Source organism: Lynx canadensis, chromosome D4 (assembly GCF_007474595.2).
Source record: "Lynx canadensis isolate LIC74 chromosome D4, mLynCan4.pri.v2, whole genome shotgun sequence".
Lineage (NCBI taxonomy): Eukaryota > Metazoa > Chordata > Mammalia > Carnivora > Felidae > Lynx > Lynx canadensis.
In genome coordinates this window covers 45,356,583-45,378,749 of record NC_044315.2, presented here as the reverse complement: position 1 = coordinate 45,378,749, position 22,167 = coordinate 45,356,583, and the positions used below count along the sequence as shown (strand labels likewise).

Genomic DNA, 22,167 nt, shown 5'->3' with positions numbered 1-22,167 from the left:
TCTGACTAGGCAATTCGCCCTGAAAACACAGACATGCCTGCCATTGGGGCATGCCATTTCACTCTTCCTTTTTGGTTCTGCAGCAAACCTTAGTGGATTTGAGGGGGCTTGAGGAAATCTGTAAATTCCAGTATAACATTTTGTGCAGGGAAATCAGGAATTCACCAAATTCTTCCCTTGTTTTCTTATCCCCCAGGTTTAAGGTAACTGGAGACTACTACTAAGTGAGAGACAAACTTTACAGTCACCAGGGTTCTCTTTGGTCCCCTTCAGGAGTAATGTGTCCCTAAATAAATGACACATCTTCTAGATGACTCGCCATCTATATGGGAGTTGGTAGTTTCCTCCAGTTTTCTCAAAAGTAAAGGTTTTGACTAGCGCTTCAATTTGTAAAAAATGAATCACTAAGTGGCTGTCAAAATAACATTCTGTTCACGCTCCATCCCCACGTGGGTAAGTGTCATCACAGTGTACAAATGTTGGGTGACTTGACCGTTTGAGCAACTGCTGGATTCAGCTAAAAGCAAACACCTAGAATATACCCCGGGGAAAGTCCTGCTGTGTTCATCAATTCAGACTTGTGTATCATAAGGAAATTTAATTCTGGGGTTACCAAACCTGTTTTATGTTGCTTTTTTCTTTTTAATTTTTTTTTAATGTTTATTTTTGAGACAGAGACAGAACATGAGCATGGGAGGGGCAGAGAGAGAGGGAGACACAGAATCCGAAGCAGGCTCCAGGCTCTGAGCTGCCAGCACAGATCCCTATGCGGGGCTCGAACTCATGAGCCGCAAGATCATGACCTGAGCCAAAGTCGGACGCTCACCGATGGAGCCACCCAGGCGCCCCGATGTTGCCGTTTTCTTACTGTAAATCTGTAGTTAAAGTCTTGCCTTCAGCGGCCTCCAAAGATACAGCCTAAGGCTTGAATTTCATCTATGAATGTTGGGAGTCTTCAAGCAGAGGAAAAGCCAAGCAGTGGGCAATGAACTCTTTCTTATCCTGCCTGGCCCTTCCAGTGGGAAAAATTGCTTTAGTCAGCAGTGTGTTTATTTCTTAATTATATCCTGCTGTTGTAATTATAGAAGCTACTTATTAAAGGCACACAACCATTCATATGGAAAGCAGACTGAAAACAACCAAGTGGGGGTTCAGTACAATTCCTGAGTCCGTGTATAAATTATAGTAAGTAGCTTAATAGCAATCTAATCACCTGAATGGTAACACCTGCTACCTTTCCTGTCCCAGAGCTGTGTGACTGATAATGCTGTGTTGTAGCCAGTGCAGGGCAGCGGATGAGAGCATGAGGCTGTCTGCCTCAGCCATCATCTGTGAAATGGGGATGTTGATAATAGTGTTCACCTCATGGAGCCGTCGAGCAGCCCTCAGTGCTCGATAGATTACCATCATGTGAATGATCACGGGACAGTAAAGGCCCAAAAGTCCTCCCTAGGTGTTTCTTAACACAGTGGGATTTCATTTTAGAATTTAAACCAACAGATTTATCCTATTTAGAGGAAGGGTTGTTTTCCCTCTTATTTCAGTTCTCTCCAAACGCAGCAAGGGCTCTCAGCAGCTCCAGAAATCCCCACCAGAGGCCCAAGTTCTAACAAAGATCCAGAAAGCACCAACCAAGTATGTATAGGATGCAAACGCTAGATACACGTTATTTAATATCACATTATTAATGCCTTTTCCATAAAGCTTCTCTGAAGTATTTTTCTCATCTTTGTCATTTTCTTGTCCATGGAAACATTGTGAATATGCCAGCTTCTTTAATAAGCTTACCTCCAACCTGTTCACATTTGATACAGTCTAGATTCTACCAGGTTGCTTTTATGCAGGAATTGCTTTACAATATAGGGAATAAATACTATAGCTTTGGCCATGATCCTTCTTTTGCAGATTTTTACTTCTTTTTTTGGAAGAGGAACAATTAAGATGTATTATGATATGAAGTGCTTTCTTTGGTTGCATAGTATTCCTTTTTTTATTTTAGAGAGAATGTGTGTGAGCAAGAGCGAGCATGGCAGAGAGAGAGAAGTTTTTTTTAATGTTTTTATTTTTTGAGACAGAACGAGTGCGCATGAGCAAGGGAGGGGCAGAGAGAGAGAGAGACAGAGACAGAGACAGAGACAGAGACAGAATCTGCAGCAGGCTCCAGGCTCTGAGCTCTCAGCAGAGCCCGATGTGGGGCTTGAACCACGAACCACGAGATCATGACCTGAGCGGAAGTTGGACAAACGACTGAGCCACCCAGATGCCTGAAGAGAGAATCTTCAGCAGACGCCATGCTCAGCGCAAAGCCCGATGCGGGGCTGAATCCCAGAACCCTGGGGTCGTGACCTGAGCCGAAATCAAGAGTTGGCACTCAAGCAACTGAGCCACGCAGGCACCCTGGTTGCATAGTATTCTTAGCAATTTAGTAGCTGTTTAGGAAATTTCTCACCTGTGCAGTGATTTTTATTTCAAAGTGCTACATAGGTTTGGGTTATGACCTAGTTTTTACTTACTGTATCTGTGTTTAATTCCCTGACGCAGATTCCATGGTTGACACTTTTTATGCTATCGGTCTTGTGATGCGCGTTTGCCAATCCATTTCCCTCTTGGAGTTGCTGCACATATGTGTCGGCATTGAACCAAACCATCTCCTTCCTAGGTTTCTGCAGGTAGGTGGTGGTTTTATTTATTTATTTTTAGCCATGTTATTGACTGTAATCTCTATGCTGTACTTTTCATTCCTGTGACTTATTTGATAACCGGAAGTTTGAAGCTCTTAATCTTCTGTATTTATTTCACCCATCCCCCAACCAGCTCTCCTCTGGTAGCCATCAGTTAGCTCTCTGTATTTTAGAGTCTGTTTGGGGTTGGGTTTTTTTTTGTTTTTTTTTGGGGGGGTTCATTTGTTTTTTAGGTGCCGTCTGTAAGTCAAATGATGTGGTATTGTGTTTCTCTCTCTGACTGACTTAGAATAATACCCACTAGCTCCATCCATGGTCTTGCAAATGGCAAGATCTCATTCTTTTTCATGGCTACTATTCCTGTGTGTGTGTGTGTGGACCACATCTTCTTTATCCATTCGTCTGTGGATGGACACTTGGATTGCTTTCATATCTTAACTATTGTAAATAATGCTGCAATAAACATAGGGGTGCATATGTGTTTTCAAATTAGTGTTTTTGTTTTCTTTGGGTAAATACCCAGTAGTGGAGTTACTGAGTCATATGTTATTTCTAGTTTTAATTTTTTAAGGAACCTCCATACTGTTTTCCATCGTGGCTGCACTAATTTATATTCCCAGCAACAGTTCCCCTTTCTCCACATCCTTGCCCACACGTGTTTCTTGTCTCTTTGACTCTAGCCATTCTGCCAGGTGTGAGGTGATAGCTCATTGTGGTTTTTTTTTTTTTTTTTAATTTTTTTTTTCAACGTTTATTTATTTTTGGGACGGAGACAGACAGAGCATGAACGGGGGGGGAGGGCAGAGAGAGGGAGACACAGAATCGGAAACAGGCTCCAGGCTCTGAGCCATCAGCCCAGAGCCCGACGCGGGGCTCGAACTCACGGACCGCGAGATCGTGACCTGGCTGAAGTCGGACGCTTAACCGACTGCGCCACCCAGGCGCCCCGCTCATTGTGGTTTTGATTTGCCTTTCTTGATGGTAAGTGATGCTGGACATCTTTTCATGTGTCTGTAGGCCATCCTTATGGTTCCTTTGGAAAAATGTCTATTCAGGTCCTCTTCCCATTTTTAAATTGGACCAGGGTTTTGTTTGTTTGTTTGTTTGTTTGGTGTTGAGTTGTCTAAGTTCTTCATACATTTTGGTTACTAACTTCTCAGGTATTTCACATGCAAGTATTCTCCCATTCACTAGATTGCTTTTTTGTTTTGTCGATGGTCTCATTAGCTGTGCAAATCCTTTTTATTTTGGTGTAGACCCAGTAGTTTAATTTTGCTTTCGTTTCCCTTTACAATATAGTGAGACAGAAGTGTAAATATGTTGCTAAGGCTAATGTCTAAGAGATTACTGCCTATGTTTTCCTCTAGGATATTCGTGGTTTCAGGTCTCATTTGATCCATTTTGAGTTTGTTTTCATGTGTGGTTTAAGAAAGAGGTCCAGTTTCATTCTTTTGCATGCAGCTGTCTCATTTTCTCAACACCATTTTTTGAAGAGACTGTCTTTTCCCCATTGGATACCCTTGCCTCCTTTGTCTACGATTAATTGACCATATAATCATGGGTTTATTTCTGGGCTCCCTATTCTGTTCCACTGCCGGGTGTGTCTGTTTTGGTTCCAGTTCCATACTGTTTTGATTACTCCAGCTTTGTGGTATATCTTGAAATCTGAGATTGTAATACCTCCACTGTGTTGTTCTTCCTCAAGACTACTTTGTCTGTTCGAGGTCTTTTGTGGTTCCATACAAATTTTAGGATTACTGTTTCTAGTTCTGTGAAAATGCTCATGGTAGTTTCATAGGGTTTGCGCTGAATCTGTGCTTTGGGTAGTTGGGACATTTTAATGATACTGATTCTTCCAATCCATGAGCATGGTTCTGCAGGGTGGTTTTAATCACATTATCAGTCTTACAGAATCTGTTTTATACTTTGTACTGTTTCCGCCTCCCTTGACTTAAAGCTAGCAGTTAAAAAGCAAACCCCTGCAAACTTGCAACCCAAGTCACTAATACGAATTCTATAAAAAACAAACAACAAAACAAAACAAAAACCCCCACCTCATTCTAAGACCCTACGTGGTTAGAAGAGCCATTTGGAAACATTCAGGACAATGACGCTGTTGGTCTGTGCAACACTTTAGTGATCCTGTCTTAGGGACAGATTTCCCAGCCCTTCCCATGCTCACTGTGCCACCACCCTGGGCAGTGTAGGACAGAGGAGAGTCCTAGGATTGGAGTCATTCAGACTTCAGTTGACACCTGGTTCCTCTGCCTTTCACTGTGAGATCATATCCACCGTCATTGAGCTGTTGAAAAAGACACCACACAAAATATCTGGCAAAGCGTAAATGATCCAAACAGAAAAAACAAGTGTCCTTCATCCATATCGAAAGAATAGAATACTTAGCCATTTCTTGTTCTTTCTGCCACTTTTACTGAATACAAATGGAAAGGAGAGATATATGTTTATCTAGTATAGCATCTAATCATAGACTTGGGAATCCTACAGACCTGGATTCAAATCCCACTTCTAGCTCTTACTAGTTGTTATAATTGTTTTTCTTATGTCAAGTTTTTATTTAACTTCCAGTTAGCTAACATATAGTGTAATAGTAGTTTCAGGAGTAGAAACTAGTTATGGATTTAAACAAAAATTGTTGGGGCGTCTGGGTGGCTCAGTCGGTTAAGTGTCCAACTTTGGCTCGGGTCATGATCTCACAGTTCGTGGGTTCGAGCCCTGCGTCGGGCTCTGTGCTGACAGCTCAGAGCCTGGAGCCTGCTTTGGATTCTGTGTCTCCCTCTCACTGCCCCTCCCCTTGCTCACACTCTGTCTCTCTCTCTTAAAAACAAACAAAAAACATAAAAATTGTTCTGAACCAATTGTTCAGAACCAATTGTTCTGAATCATTTTCTCAAGTGATGTGAAAGTAACTTGTATCTCTTGGAGTAACTGAAAAAACAGGTGAGATAATTTCCTAGCACTTAGAATAGAATATCTGGGAGCTATTGCCATTTGTTCAGCTATTTTTTGTTTCCTCTACTGTATCTTTAGCTCTAGATGGCCATGTTCCTTTTTAAAGGCCGGTGGAAGGGAAGGTGAGAAATTCACGGGTGGAGATCCAGTATAGGAAATTATTGCTGGTAAGGTGAGAGAGAGAGAGAAAAAAAAAATACCATGAAAGTTTAAAAGATGGAAATAGGACTGTAATCCTAAAGAGGCTGTTAAGAACTCAGCATTATAAGTTTATGGGAGATTTTAAATTTTACTTATTAAATAAAAGTAGAGAAATAGTGTTCATTAAGATGAAGACATTTTAAGTGTTGAAATATCAAATGTAAAATAAAAGTCAGGATAATATTTAGAGCCTGACTCCTAATAACAGAGTAGTCAGCTAGCCAAGACCTAGATGGACTTCCCTTAAATGTATTTCCTTACAAAAAAAAAGGAGTACATGTCTGTCCCAGAAGCAGCATATTTGGGAACAAGAGTTATTGATGTTTTTATATGTTAACTAACACAATGTTTATAGTTCCAACATTCCATCATGCTAATTTAGAGAACAGAATTAACCATCCAGGTTGAATGCAAGTTGTAGTCTATCATGGAATTATTTTACCTGGAGGATGACCAAGCTCGTTGAAAGTCTAAGTCATGTTTTCTTTTGGCATACTTTCTTTTGGTATTCTTTGGTGTATATTTTTTGAAGTTTTTACTTTCTTAGGCTAAATTGGCTAATATCAGTTTCATGGTGAAACAGCACTTTCAAAATTAAGAGTAATGTTATTTTAGTTATTGACATCGTAAGGCATGCAAGTGAGGCACGGGATAAGTAGACTTGTAAGAAAGAAAACAGAGCACCTTAATTGTGCCTAGAAAATGTGCACCTTTTTTATGATTTCCAAAATTATGTAGGCTTGCCTAGTTATAGAAATTATTATGCAGCTTAGAAATCTGATGTCTTGGAGTTCCAGAAATTCCAGACTATTTCAATGTGCTTATATTCACTATTAATCTAATGTGATCTAATTATAGAACTATGGTCAGTGTAATCAAACTATATCCTGGTTTGGTAATTAAAAAAAAAAAGGCAAATCTACATTGAATCTTTTTATTGAGAGTGATTTGAAGTGTCTGCTGTTCATGGGGCTCAAATGATTTTTAAGTCTTTTTTGTTGGGAGGGATGACAAGTGAGGGATTTATCACATGAGGGAAGACAGCTACCATTTTCATCCTGGGCTACTATTAATTTTTGTTGTGATTGTTAGCCTTCCTCTTTTTATCTCTTTCAGATTTTATCTGTCCTCTATTTGTGGTATTCATTTACTGTCTTTTCTATAGTTTTCCAAATAGACCTGGTGTTGGAAAAAGCTTTGAAAATCCGTCTCATCATATTCAAAGTTTCATTTTCAACCCCCTTCCTTCATTTGAGCTCTGCAGACAATTAGAAGAATTCCCTCATTATGAGATGACTCGGGAGGCCCCTGCTTTAAAATAACCAAAAAAACTCTAAGGTTGTGTAATCATTCTTGGTTTTCCTGTTTCCCCATTTTTAAGTGAAGAAACTGTAGTTAAGATTGTGGCTAAGCTTCTTTCCACAGTTAGCCTAGCTGATTGCATATAGCATCATAAAAAATGCATTGGTGTGCAACTGCTTTCAGTGGGCTGAAAAACACGTCCACAAATTTGTGATGTCACTTTGCCGTTACCTTTGCGAGACTAAGTTACGACTGAATTATCTTTTTGGGAAACTGGTCTTCCAAAATCTCAAGATAAGTGATTTCATAAAGCAATAGGAAAGTTTAACTAACTGAACCATGTATCAAATGATTGCGGTGGGTTTATAGAAGGTGTGTTTGTGTTCCGTGTTTTGTTCTGTGCATTTCTGGATGTTGTATACACACGTATTTTTTGATAGGGAAAAGCCATTATGAATTTCTAAAAGCCATTATGAATCACACACAATTGCAAAAGGGGAGGAAACCCATTGACAATAAGACTAAAATAATTTAACGGAATAAAATTTTTTATGTATTTTCAAAATACACAATATACATTAAATACAGTAAACAGTAATAAATTTTATATATTTAAAAAAACACACTTTAGGAGTAAAAGGCAAACCTATAACATAAATCGTTGCTTAAAGACATCCTTTTTGGAAATAATTACATGTCAATTAAAATTATATAGAGAAGGGGCTCCTGGGTGGCTCAGTCGGTTGACCGTCCAACTTTGGCCCACGTCATGATCTCACAGTTCGTGAGTTTGAGCCCCATGTCAGGCTCTGTGCTGACAGCTCAGAGCCTGGAGCCTGCTTTGGATTCTTTGTCTCCCTGTCTCTCTGCCCCTACCCTGCTTGTGCTCTCACTCTGTCTCTCTCTCAAAATAAATATTAAAAAAAAGTTATATAGAGAAATACAGTAAACTTTTAATTTTAATAATACAATATATAAAACATATAAATATGCTTTTAATTTATAAAATGGGAAAATAAAAAAGGTCCAAAAGAAACACAGAACTATTTTAACACATGATAATATAAGTGAATATAAAAGTAGGTGTTACTCCTCTCCAACCCCTTCCTTCCAAAAGAGTCCCCATGTTTAGCTTGGTAAAAATAAATAAATTAATTAATTAAATTAAATTTTAAAAGTTGAATTGAGAAATTCATTTATTTCAATAGAGGTAATCAAAATAGCTTGGTTTTCATAGTGTGGAAACACTACCAACCCTGAAATACTGATTTTGAAGGACTTTGTTCTGACTTTGTGCAGAAGCCTGAGAAAGAGGTTTTTATTGATCCTCCTGGATGTCTCAACTCCAGGAGGGGAAAATCTCCACAAAACTAACCTTTGTATCAGGATATTAGACTGATATACCTTTAGGAAATCCTCAGAGTAATCCAATTTACTCCTTTGCGTTTTGAGAAATGTTTGAAATTCAAAGACTTCATATAAAATCGAATTAAAAAGTCTAAACTCTGCATTCTTCCTTTGCATTGCAATAAACACTGCTGCACATGTATTCATTTTACAAAACTAAAAATCTATAGATCAAAACACCAGGAAATTCCTGAAATTCCTGTGCCTACAAAACTTCCATTTGTGAACCTAAATTGCAAAACCATTGTTACATTTACTAATAATCCCCTCCCATTCCTGATAAGGGCAAGCAAGCATCTGCTGGTCAAAAATCCCTCCAAGGATCTCACACAGTCTTAGATTCTGAGAACAAACATGAAGGAAATGCCAACAGAGTATTGTAACGTAAACCCTTTTCGGAAGACCGCCAAGTTGCACCCTGATTTCTTTTTAGCTGTGTGGCAGGTACGTTTTTGCATTGCTGGATTAAATAATCTGGTTTTCCATGAAATCACAGAGATTTTCTCTCCACTTTTGAGTTGAGATCAGGTTTACGTTGTTGGAGATAAAACTGTCCTGGAGACTGTGTCAGGCTGACCTTCTCAATGTTGAATCCTCCTGGGAATGAATGGCACAGTTCACTCTGTAGGTAGGATTTTAGGTTTTTCCTTTTTTTTTTTTTTTTTTTTTTTGCGTTTGATCCATGCAGTTCTTTAGTGTGATCATTAAAAAACTATTTATAGTATAATTTTAAAGATGCTGAGATTCACCTTTTTTATTCACTGATAGTCTTTAAAAAAAAAAAAATTATTTATTTTGAGGGAGGAGGGGCAGCATGTGAGAGAATCCCAAGCAGGCTCTGTGCTGTCAGTGCAGAGCCCAATGTGGGGATCGATCCCACAAACTGTGAGATCATGACCTGAGCTGAAATCAAGAGTTGGACGCTTAACTGACTGAGCCATGCAGGCGCCCTTTCACTGATAGCCTTAATGTACTAATCACTACATTAAATTATATTTATTTTATTAATAATAGCTTACATTTATTTAGGACTTTTTAAAAAAAATTTTTTTTAACATTTATTTATTTTTGAGACAGAGAGAGACAGAGCATAAACGGGGAGGGTCAGAGAGAGAGGGGGACACAGAATCTGAAGCAGGCTCCAGGCTCTGAGCTGTCAGCACAGAGCCCGATGCGGGGCTCAAACTCACAGACCACGAGATCATGACCTGAGCCGAAGTCAGATGCTCAACTGACTGAGCCACCCAGGCGCCCCAATTTAGGACTTTTTATGTGCCAAATAGTTTTCTAAGTCCATGTGCATTAACTAATTTAATCTTCACAATAACCTTATACTAAATATTTACTACGTAATATTAATACTAATTATTATTTCCAGTGTAATTACTTAACACAGAAGTTAAATAAATGACTGAAGGCCACATAAATTGTGGATGGTGGAGTGAAAATTTGGATTTAGGCTATTTGTCTTGAATTCTCAACTCTTCTAAATGTGCTTATTGTATATCTTACCAAGTAGGATATAGATACCCTGAGGCTGGGCCTTGGTCTTATTCATGGCTAGATCTCCCAGGATCCAGAACAGTGCACTTAATAAGTATGATGAATGATGAATAAACAAAAATATACATAAATAAAATTATGTCAACGTTTTTGTCTTACAGAAGAAAGTAATTGATGGTTTTGAACACGTTAAAGATCTGCTTCTAAGGTTCTTGACAGAAATTCATAGGATGGAAATAGTTTGGGTTATTTAGTAAAATAATAGTCTTTGAGGCTAATTTTTATTTTTTTTAAATGAAGTAAGTATAATTAACATACAGTGTTGGGGCGCCTGGACGGCTCCCGTCGGTTAAGCGTCCGACTCTTGGTTTCAGCTCAGGTCGTGATCTCACGGTTCGTGAGTTCAAGCCCCACATTGGGCTCCGTGCTGACAGCATGGAGCCTGCCTGGGATTCTCTCCTCTCTCTCTCTGCCCCTCCTCTGCTCTGTCTCTCAAAATAAATAAACTTAAAAAATTAAAAAACGTAGTGTTATATTTCAGATGTACAGTATGATTCAACAGTTCTGTACTCAGTGTTCATCACTATAAGTGTACTCTTAATCCCCTTCATCTCTTTCACCCATCACCCCACTCACCTCCCCTCTGGCAACCACCAGTTTGTTTTCTGTATTCGAGTCTGTTTTTTTTGTTTCTCTTTTTTTCTTCATTTGTTTCTTAAATTCCACATTTGAGTGAAATTATATGGTGTTTGTCTTTCTCTCTCTGACTTATTTCACTTAGCATTGTATCTTCTGGGTCCATCCATGTTGTTGCACATGGCAAGATTTTGTCCTGTTTAATGGCTGAGTAATATTCCATTATATACGTGTACACACACACACACACACACACACACACACACACACACACCCCGTCTCTTCTTTATCCATCTATGGATGCACACTTGAGTTGTTTCCATATCTTGGCTATTGTCAGTAATGCTACTATAAACATAGGGGTGTGTATATCTTTTCGAATTAGTGTTTTCATTTTCTTTGGGTAAATGGAATTCCAGTGGAATTACTGGATCATATGGTATTTCTATTTTGAATTTTTTTTTTTTTAAGTTTTTTTTTAATTTTTTTTTCAACGTTTATTTATCTTTGGGACAGAGAGAGACAGAGCATGAACGGGGGAGGGACAGAGAGAGAGGGAGACACAGAATCGAAAGCAGGCTCCAGGCTCTGAGCCATCAGCCCAGAGCCTGACGGGCTCGAACTCACGGACCGCGAGATCGTGACCTGGCTGAAGTCGGACGCTTAACCGACTGCGCCACCCAGGCGCCCCTATTTTGAATTTTTAAGGAACCTCCATACTGTTTTCCACAGTGACTGCACCACAGGCATTTTCACCAACAGTGTACCGATGCTCCTTTTCTCCACAGCCTCACCAATACTTGGTATTTCCTGTGTTTTTGATTTTAGTCATTCTGACTGATTGATATCTCCTTGTGGGTTTGATTTGCATTTCCCTAATGATTAGGTTAGGGATGTTGAGCATCTTCTCATGTGTCTGTTGGCCATCTGGATATCTTCTTTGGAAAAATGTCTATTTGGGTCCCTGCTTGTTTTTAATCAGATTATTTGGTGTATTTTTGGTGTTGTATAAGTTATTTATTATTTTGGATATTAATGCCTTATAGGATATATAGCATTTGCAAATATCTTCACCCATTGAGTAGGTTACCTTTTTGCTGATGGTTTCCTCCCCTATGCAAAAGTCTTTTATTCTGGTTTAGTCTCAATAGTTTAATTTTACTTTTGTTTCTCTTGCCAGAGTAGACCTATCTAGAAAAACATCTCTATAGCTGATGTCAAAGCAATTATCACCTATGTTTTTTTCTAGGATTTTTATGGCCTCAGGTCTCACGTTTAGGTCTTTGACCCATTTTGAGTTTTTTTGTGTATGGTGCAAAAAAGTGGTCCAGTTTAATTCTTTTGCATGTAGCTGTCTCATCTTCCCAGTACCATTTGTTGAAGAGACTGTCTTTTCCCCACGGTGTCCTCTTGCCTACTTTGTCTTAGATTAGTTGACCAGAGATGTGTGGGTATATTTCCAGGCTCCTGTTCTGTTGATCTATATCTCTGTCGTTTGTGTCAGTACCATACTGTTTTGACTAATACAGCTTTGTCACGTATCTTGAAATCAGGGAATGTGATACCTCCATCTTTGTTCTTCTTTCTCAACATTGCTTTGTCTGTTTGAGGTCTTTTGTGGTTCCATACAAATTTTCGGATCGTTGGGGCACCTGGTTGGCTCGGTTGAACATCTGACTCTTGATTTCAGCTCAGATTATGATCCCCGGGTCATGGGATCAAGCCCCACATGGCTTCATGCTGAGTGTGGAGCCTGCTTAAGGTTCTCTCTCCCTCTGCCACACTCGTGTGCTCTCTCAAATTAAAAAAACAAATTAGGATTATTCTAGTTCTGTGAAAAATGTTGTTGGCATTTTGATAGGGGTTGCATTAGATCTGTAGATTGCTTTGGGTGGTGTGGACATTCTAACAATACTGGTTCTAATCAGTAAGCGTGGAATACCGTTCCATTTATGTGTCATCTTCAATTTCTTTCATCAGTGTTTTATAGTTTTACCTTTATCTCCTTGATTACATTTATTCCTAGATGTTTTGTTATTTTTGGTGCAATTGTAAACATGATGGTTCTCTCTTTTTTTTTTTTTAATGTTTATTTATTTTTGAGACAGGGAGAGACAGAGCATGAACAGGGGAGGGTCAGAGAGAGGGAGACACAGAATCCGAAACAGGCTCCAGGCTCTGAGCTGTCAGCACAGAGCCCGATGCGGGGCTCGAACTCCCGGACTGCGAGATCATGACCCGAGCCGAAGTCAGCCTCTTAACCGACCGAGCCACCCAGGCGCCCCAACATGATAGTTCTCTTAATTTCTTTTTCTGCTACTTTTAATTCTAGAAATTCTCTCTATAGAGGGAATAGTTCATAACTAAAGCTGCCATTTATAAAGTCACAACTTAGTTTTTAGTCACTGCTTAACTTGGAATTTAGGATTCCCAAAAAGAACATAAAAATGCAAAGTATTTTTATTTTATAGTTACCATACTTTTTTGAGTATACCACATTATGACAATGTTTCATTTGGCCTAAGTTACTGGTTGTTTTTTTTTTTTTTTTTTTATGGTGCTTTTATTCTACCTGGTTTGAGCTATGCTAAACATTAAAAAACCATTAGTAATTAGTCATGTTCTCTTAGGATTTGTTTAAAATGATGAAGTGCTAAGTTCTCACAGGTGTAAAGCTCCAAATAACTGGGCAAATTATTATACATAAAGGCAAGTAAAATTTAAAAAGTCTAGTCTTCAAAAGTGTCTTGGTGTTGATTTAGAATATCAAGGAGGTTCTTGTTTTAAGTTTAACTTTTTAAAAGAGGCTTTTTAAAAAAAAATTTTTTTAACGTTTATTTATTTTTGAGACAGAGAGAGACAGAGCCTGAACAGGGGAGGGGCAGAGAGAGAGGGAGACACAGAATCTGAAATGGGCTTCAGGCTCTGAGCTGTCAGCACAGAGCCCGACGCGGGGCTCGAACTCACGGACCGTGAGATCATGACCTGAGCTGAAGTCAGATGCTTAACTGACTGAGCCACCCAGGCGCCCCCAAAAGAGGCTTTTGAGGGGCACCTGGTGGCTTGGTTGGTTAAGCATTCGACTTCAGCTCAGGTCATGATCTTACAGTTAGTGAGTTCCAGCCCCCCATGGGCTCTGTGCTGACAGCTCAGAGCCTGGAGCCTGCTTCGAATTCTGTGTCTCCCTCTCTCTCTGCCCCTCCCAGGCTTGTGCTCTGTCTGTCTGTCTCAAAAATAAACAAACATTAAAAAAAATTTTTGAAAAGAGGCTTTTTGAAAGAATAGACTATAACCTGGATATTAGGTATGAGGATAGCCCATGAAATGACAAGGGGGAAAATGTCTTTGTGCTTCAGAACGAGGGATTTAGAGTCACGTCGTCTAGATTTTTATCCCAGATCTGTAGGCAAGTCACTTTCACTTTGTAAGATGCAAGGCCCTTTATAAAAGGCAGAAAAAATTAAAACACTTATTTCTTAGAGTCATTGTGGAGATTAAATGAGGTATGGTGTATGTTTGGAACCTTACACAAATTAACCGGTAAATATTGGCTGTTCTCAATTTAAGGATAGCTCCAACTAGATTCTCCCAGTGTATTGTCATCGAATGGTCAAGTTAGAGTTGAAGAACCATCAGATAATTTAATTGACATTGTAAGAGGTGTTGTCACATATTCCATATGTATGTATGTGGTTGTGGGGTTTTGGGGCATGTTGATTGCCAATTTCTATGCAATTGGGATTGCATCAGTAACAAGTGGTGATTCTCAACAGGGTGAATTCTATTGTCCAGTAACATTCTCTGTTTTAGGAGATTTCCCCCTCTGTACTCATCAGTTAAGGGGCAGTCTGACATCATGGATAGCTTACAACTCCGGAAACCAAAAAGCTCGGGATCTATATGTTTCTAGGTCTGCCACTAGGGCAAGTCATTTCTCTGGTTCTCCAGTTTTTTATTTGTAAAAAAGGTAGGATTGGGCTAGAGTGGACCCTAGAGATCCATCTTATCAAGAGGTATTTAGGTCTTTTCTTTCTGTAGTGAGCCATAGAATTAGGAATATGTGTTGTTATGTACGCATTCATGTGTATATATCTTCTGAGATTTTTATCAGAAATTAGATGATTTTCCTAATTAGCAGGCACTGACCAAACGGAAGATTAGGTGGTTCCTAAGTACTTATTTGCTCCTCAGATGTTCGCCTAAAGTCTTTTATCTGAAGGCTGCCGGGTGTCATTGACAGCAAGCTTGGATCATTTGGTAATTATAATTGCAGTTAAGTATACTTCTTTATGTAAATATAAATTAAGAAACTAGGGCATTGTAAAGAAAGACTAACACAATAAATACAGCTGTGTAGATAGCTTCTCTAGATGGATTATCGTATGAATCATATGCAATTCCCTTAGCCAAGCAGAGACCCTCTTGACTCAGTGTTGCGGTCATAAACCATGCTGATAGAGCATGTGGGCCCAGTGTTGCAAATCTTGGATTTCTCTGCAGTAGGTGATTTTCCAGGATTAACAAGCCTATGATTCTAAGTCACAGATTATTCCTAGATCTGCCTCAAAAATAAAGACAGCTATTGAAAATATAAAAGCAATCCTCCTTCTTTAAATCACTACTATGCTCCTTCAATCTCCAGTACATTTTCCTTTTACCACTGAAAGCAAAGTAAAATGTTCTCTTAAAAAAAAAAAAAGAAAAAGAAAAAAAATGCAGCCTATACAGGGGGTATAATGTAAGAAGTCATGTTATATTTAGATTGGGGAAGAAGAATGTGTGTTTTGAGGTCAGTAATTGGAGCTAAGCCATAAGTGTGTGAATTCTCAATGATTTGAAATGCTTACTGACTTGGAAAAAAATGTGTATGTTGAATTCTTTCATTTTCCACTGGCTTTAAAGGTTAGGATTGTATTACTTCTCTTCCCCCTTAAAAAAAAATGCTACGATGACTTAGATGAAATCGAAATTTCTGGGCCCATTATTCAAAACCCTTCACAACCCAGCCCCAACACCTTTTTTATTTTATCTCCTATTATTCCCTTCTCTACACTTTCCTCCAACTGTAGCCTCCAGGGGTTCTCATTACTCCCCAGTACACCTGCATTTTCACACACCTCTGCCTCTTTGCTTAGTCTGCTCCCTGACCTAGGATGCCCTTTCTCTTACTCAGTCTACCTGACAAACTCCCGTCCCTTCTCCCAGATCCCTCTGAAGTGTTACCTGTCTTCATGAGTCTCTCTAGATCCTTTCCCGAAGCAGGTGTCTCCCTCACCTGTGCTCCCATACAGAGCACTTTAAACGACCCATTATTCACACCGTGTCAGAATTCTGTCCTCACATTCTCCTACCTCTGCTTCCCGCGAGAGCAAGGACCATGCTTTCTGCCAAAGTGAATAACAACATGTGTGCCTTTCTTGCAGGGGGAGAGCTATCCCGATTCAGATAAAATACAGGTTTTCTTTTCTTTTCATTCGTTATATATAATTTGGAGAATACAAAATGCAAAAAACAAAAGGAGGAAATGAAATGGACCTCTAACCCTACTCCCTCAGAGGTTATGTTAACAGTTTAGTATACCTATTTCCAGTGAAAGCTACTTTTAAGAGGGACTGGGGTGTTTAAAATTAGAAAATTACCCTACATGCTTACCAGATGATCCTAATTCTTGACTTTGCTGTTTCTTTGTTAGCTCACAGAGAGAATAATCATCCTCTTTGTGGTGATCACCAGTCAAGAGGAAGTCCAAGAGAAATACGTGGTGTGTGTTTTATTCATCTTTTGGAATCTATTGGATATGGTTAGGTAAGGAGGCAAAATAATCTCTTAAAACAAAGCCAAGTTGCTTTTCTACAATGCAACCAGTAATAGCCGCCTACGTTTGGTTACTGTGAATGAGAGAGAAAAACATAACCCCTTTGCAAATTATTTATCTTGATATGGAAATGTATTTTTAGCGCTTTCCATAATGGGCATATCAGAGATAATGAAAACCTACTGCGGTATTACAAGAGCAAATCAGCGCATTCAGGTTTCCAGCAGAAAACTTGGCAAAACACCAGTTTGGAATAAACCTCACAGCTGTTTGCTAATGAAAGGCATTCCTTGCAATTGCTCTGTCCATGTGACTCTAACAAGCAAAGCAAGACTTTTATCGTATCCCAGTCAGGATTTCCAAGTTGCTTTCTGTGAGTTCCAGAATATTTTAAATACAGGACCTCATCTCTCTGGGGGGGAAAATGCACCTCCACATGCATTTATTTTTTATTGAAGTATAATTAACGTACAATGTTATATTAGTTTCAGGTGTACAACATAGTGATTGGACAGTTCTATACATTACTCATGCGGTGCTCACCGGGATAAGTGCAGTCACCATCCGTCACCATACAATATTATCATAGTATTATTGGCTATATTCCCTGTGCTGCACTTTTCGTCTCCAGGATACATTTTGAATACAATTCCACTGGGTTTGAATGACTTTTGAAGTTATTTTATGGATTCTTTGGGAATCCTTGAACCTCAGGTTAAGAATCTTTTCCTCTAGATGATCTTCAGTTTCCTTCTATGTCGAAAACTTCTCAGAGATGGGTCTAGTCTTACCTTTACCAGCAGTGGGGTGAACAGTCCCCTTTGCCCAGAGGCTCATCTTGGGGAGGTGTCCTAACTGTGACTTCAGCTTTCACAATTGAGACCTGCCTCTCCCCATTGCAAGGTCTGGATGTGGTTAGGTAACAAACGAGCCATAGCATTTTAGCTGAGGTTATGTAAATCTTTGTTTATTATATTGTCAGTAACCTAGCTGAGTTAAAATATTTCTAAATAATAGGTTGAGCCCCTAGAGTGAGTTAGAATGAACTATTTTATTGAATTCTTTGTGGATATAATTTGTGTAAGCTATTTCTCATTTTTAGCTGATAGTTTTATAGAGTCGGGGCAAATTCCATGGACTTCTGTAGCCCATGACTTTGCGTTCCTGAGACCAGGAGCCCCATCTGGGACTGTGACTTTCTGATGTCTTGTTCTCTGTTGTGCCCGAATTTCTCAGTGCCTGTTCAGTCTCAGATGAGCTCGGTTAGACCCATTAGAGAACAAAATGACTTAGCATCGGGAGCAGCATCATGATGTCCGGAAGGACTTTTCAACACAGAAGATCTTAGGATGAATCTCACCTCCACTACTTGCTATATAATCTTGGACAATCACTGAGCCTTTAAAAACAAATAACAGAATTAAGATAATTCATGTACCTTAACATTCACCCTTTTAAAATATAAAATTTGGGGGTTTTAGGGTATTCAAAGATGTGTATAACTATCATCACTAATTCGAGGACATTTTCATTGCATTCAAAAGAAACCCCAAGCCTGTTAGCAGTAAAGTCCCCATTTGCTCCTCCTCTCAGCCCCTGGTAACCACTAACATACTCTCTGTATGAATTTGCTGGCATTTTCATATGAATGGAATCATATGGTATGTAGCCGTTTGTGACTGGCTTCCTTCACTTAGCCTAATGTTTTCAAGGTTTATCCATGTTATAACACATAGCAGTATTTCCTCTTTATGGCTGAATAATACTCCATTATATCGATATACCACTTTTATCCTTTCTCTAGTTGATGGACCTACTTTTGGTTATGAGGAATACTGCTATAAACATCCATGTACAAGCTTTTGTGTGCACAAAGACTTTCATTTCTCCTAACTTAGAAGTGAAATCCCTGAGCACCTAACTAACCTTTCTGAAACTCAATTTCCTTTCTCTATGAAGTTGGGGAGGAATTATCTTCCCAGCTTACCCTAGAATGATGTTTTTGTAAATGCAAGGACTAGAAATTTGCCCAACCTAATAAAGGCATCTATAAAAATCTGCATCCAAGTGATTGTTAAGTTGAAAAATGGATGCCTTCCTCCTACACCCAGGAATGAGACAAGGATGTCCACTCTTGCCACTTGTGTTCAACATTATACTGGAAGTTCCAGCCAAGTTCTGGCAATTGGGCAAGAAAATTATGTGAAAGGCAATCGTATTAGGAAGGAGTGAAGTCTCTATTGGCAGGTGATATGATTTTGTACATAAATCATAAGGAATCCACTAAAAATATTAGAACTAGTAAACTGGTAAAGGCCGTTAGAATACAAAACCAACATACAAAAGTCAATTGTATTCTATACACTTGCAATGGCCTATCCTAAAATAAAATTAAGAAAAACCGTTTCATTTATAAAAGCATCAAAAAAAAAAAAAGTACTTAGGCATAAATTTAGCAAAAGATGTGTAGAATTTGTCCCTTGAAAACTATAAACTACTGTTGGGAGAAATTTAAAAATATCTAAATAAATACAAAGATAACCCGTGTTTATGGGCTGAAGACTTAATGTTGTTAGGACTGCAAAACTCTGCAAACTGATCTACACATTCGGTGCAATCCTTATCAGAATCCCATCTGGCTGCTTGGAGAAAATTGCGAAGCTGATCTTAAAACTCGTGTGGAAATTCAAGGAACTTAGAATAGCCGCAGCAATCTTGAGAGGAAGAACATGGTTGGACGACTCACACTTCTCCAGTTTGAAAACTTCCTACAAAGCAATAATAATCAAGAATGTGATCCTGGCATAAGGATATACCATAGAATAGACTTGTTAGTCCAGAGATTAAACTCTCACATTTATAGTAAATTGATTTTGACAAGGTTACCAAGACAATTGTTGGAGGGCAAAAAGTCTTTTTAACAAATGGTGCTGGGACAACCAGATGTCCGCCTGAATGGACCCTTACTCCCACAATACACAACAATTAACTCAAAATGGATCAAAACACTGAATGTAAGATCTAAAACTATAAAACTCTGAGACAAACACGTAGGGGTAACCTTCATGGTTTTGGATTTGATAGTGAATTCTCAGACACCAAAAACACAAGCAGTGAAAGAAAAAAGATACATTGGACTTCATCAAAGTGGCTTTAACATATGAGAAGATGCTTATCTACTCTTGTACTAAAAAGGAAAATAGGGCGCGCCTGGGTGGTTCAGTTAGCTGAGCGTCCGACTTCGGCTCAGGTCATGATCTCGTGGTTCGTGAGTTCGAGCCCCGCGTTGGGCTCTGTGCTGACAGCTCAGAGCCTGGAGCCTGCTTTGGCTTCTGTGACTCCCTCTCTCCTCTCTCTGCCCCTACCCTGCTCACGCTCTGTCTCTCCCTCTCTCTTAAAATAAAACAAACATAAAAAATTTTTTTAAAGAAAAATAGATGCTGTTTTCACTTAGATTGGTAAAAATCAAGTTTGATAACCTGCCATGTTTAATGAAGGCTCACGCTGTTGTGTATAATATCTGTACCCATAGATAAGCAAATGCAAACTATTTAGAGAATACATAAGAAACTGGCATTGGTCACTGCCTCTGAGGAATGGAATTGGGGTCTTAGAAGGGGAGAAAGATTTCGTTTTCTCCGTGTTTCAGTGTCAGATTTCTTGGGTTTTTGTTTGTTGGTTTTGTTTTTGTTTTTTGTTTTTTGTTTTTTTTTTTTTTTTCTATAGTATGCATTGCCTTTTCCAGTAGTTCTCAAAGTTTGAACAGATACCTGACCAGTGACACCAGCATCACCTGGAACTTGTTTATAACACAACTTCACAGGGCTCTACCTCACATTCCCTAAATGAGACACTCTGGGGAGAGGGCCTAGCAATTTGTGCTTTGCCAAGACCTCTGGGTGACTCTGATGTATGCTTAAGCTTGAGAATCACTGCCCAGTCGGAGGAAACAAAAAGATGTGTGCTATTCATCTATTACATCACGAAGGCAGGTATAAAACCACCTACTGCACCCAAAACGAGATTCTAAGGTCAGTTCTTTTAATTGATCATAAGACAAGGCAAAGGGATGCCAAACACGGATTTAGAAGTTACACCTTTATTTTAAAAATTCATTCCCTAGATATTTACGAGTCTGTCTGTCTTAAAACACCTAGCCATGTGCTCATAAATGGGCTTAGCTTCTGAGTGAATTGAAGTCACTGATCAGGGAAGCTTGTAACTGTAACTCACTGAGGGATAGGAGTTACCTTTTTCTTTGTTCACTTCCTTAATTATCCAGATCCACCCCCCGAGACAAACCAGGCTGACACAGTTCCCTTCCCCTTATTATTAGTTTTTTAACCTCTTCTCCTGCTTAAATGCTAGGAAGTAAAGTTTGGACTTTGCACTTTCCAGTTGTATTTCTGTGTTTAATTACAGTGTAAGCTATTTTTCTTCCCTTGTTATTCCCAGACATCAGCAGGAAATGATGTTGATGAGCTCCTTGTCTCCTTTTAGATACACTTACAGCATGTTGTCAGTCATAGGAATATCCTATGCTGTCTTGACCTGGCTCAGTCAAACGCTGTGGATGCCGATTTATCCTTTGTGTGTTCTCGCTGAAGGTAAGCAAAGAGTGACTTGCAGTGTTGCTTACTGACAAAAGCAATCTAGTTATAATGGCTCACTAACTTTTGATGATTAAATTACTATTTTTGCTACCGCTGACGGCTGACCCAGTGTATCATTCCTGGCACACTTCCCTTGATGCAAAAAAGCCGAGCGTTAAGAAACAAAGTTGGAGGGGGCAGCAGCTTTGCTCGGTAGACAAAATATTGGGTGAGGAATGAAGACATCTGAGTACAGGCCCTTAACTTCATTAACTTGTTATATGAGTTGTAACCTTTCAGTGTACTCATCCAAAAGGGGTTTAACATTTAGTGACTCAGTGGTTATGTTTAATGCATAGAAACTCAGTTCCCTCTGGTGGGACTGTTTTTCCTACTTAACTGTCTCCCATGCCTCACACTCTGCCAGGAATAGACTCTACCTTTATTTTTATTTTATTTTATTTTATTTTATTTTATTTTATTTTATTTTATTTTATTTTATTTTATTTTATTTATTTTATTTATTTTATTTTATTTTATTTTATATAATTTATTGTCAAATTGGTTTCCATTCAACACCCAGTGCTCATCCCAACAAGTGCCCTCCTACCTGCTCATCACCCACTTTCCCCTCGCCCCCACCCCCCACCTATAGTTTGTTCTCAGTCCTTAAGAGTCTCTTATGGTTTGCCTCCCTCATTCTCTGTAACTTTTTTTTCTCCCCTTCCCTCCCCCATGGTCTTCTGTTAAGTTTCTCAAGATCCACATATGAGTGAAAACATATATGGTATCTGTCTTTCTCTGCCTGGCTTATTTCACTTAGCATAATACCCTCCAGTTCTGTCCACATTGCTGCAAATGGCCAGATTTCATTCTTTCTCATTGCTGAGTAGTATTCCATTGTATATATAAACCACATCTTCTTTATCCATTCGTCAGTTGATGGACATTTAGGCTCTTTCCATAGTTTGGCTGTTGTTGAAAGACTCTACCTTTAGATCAGTCATCAGTTTCTCAGGGAAGCCTTCCTCAACTTTCTCAACTCAGTCAGTCCTATCCC

The 22,167-nt window shown here is 39.0% G+C and overlaps 1 protein-coding gene across 1 annotated transcript in view; it reads left to right on the top strand.

Moving 5' to 3' along the window:
* Positions 1-22,167, top strand: part of HACD4 (3-hydroxyacyl-CoA dehydratase 4) — a 38,190-nt gene that overhangs the window by 1,685 nt on the left and 14,338 nt on the right. Inside the window, 3 exon segments of the mRNA XM_030294288.1 lie at positions 2,542-2,669; positions 16,393-16,505; positions 21,016-21,122. Coding sequence (XP_030150148.1) covers positions 2,542-2,669; positions 16,393-16,505; positions 21,016-21,122 — 348 coding nt within the window.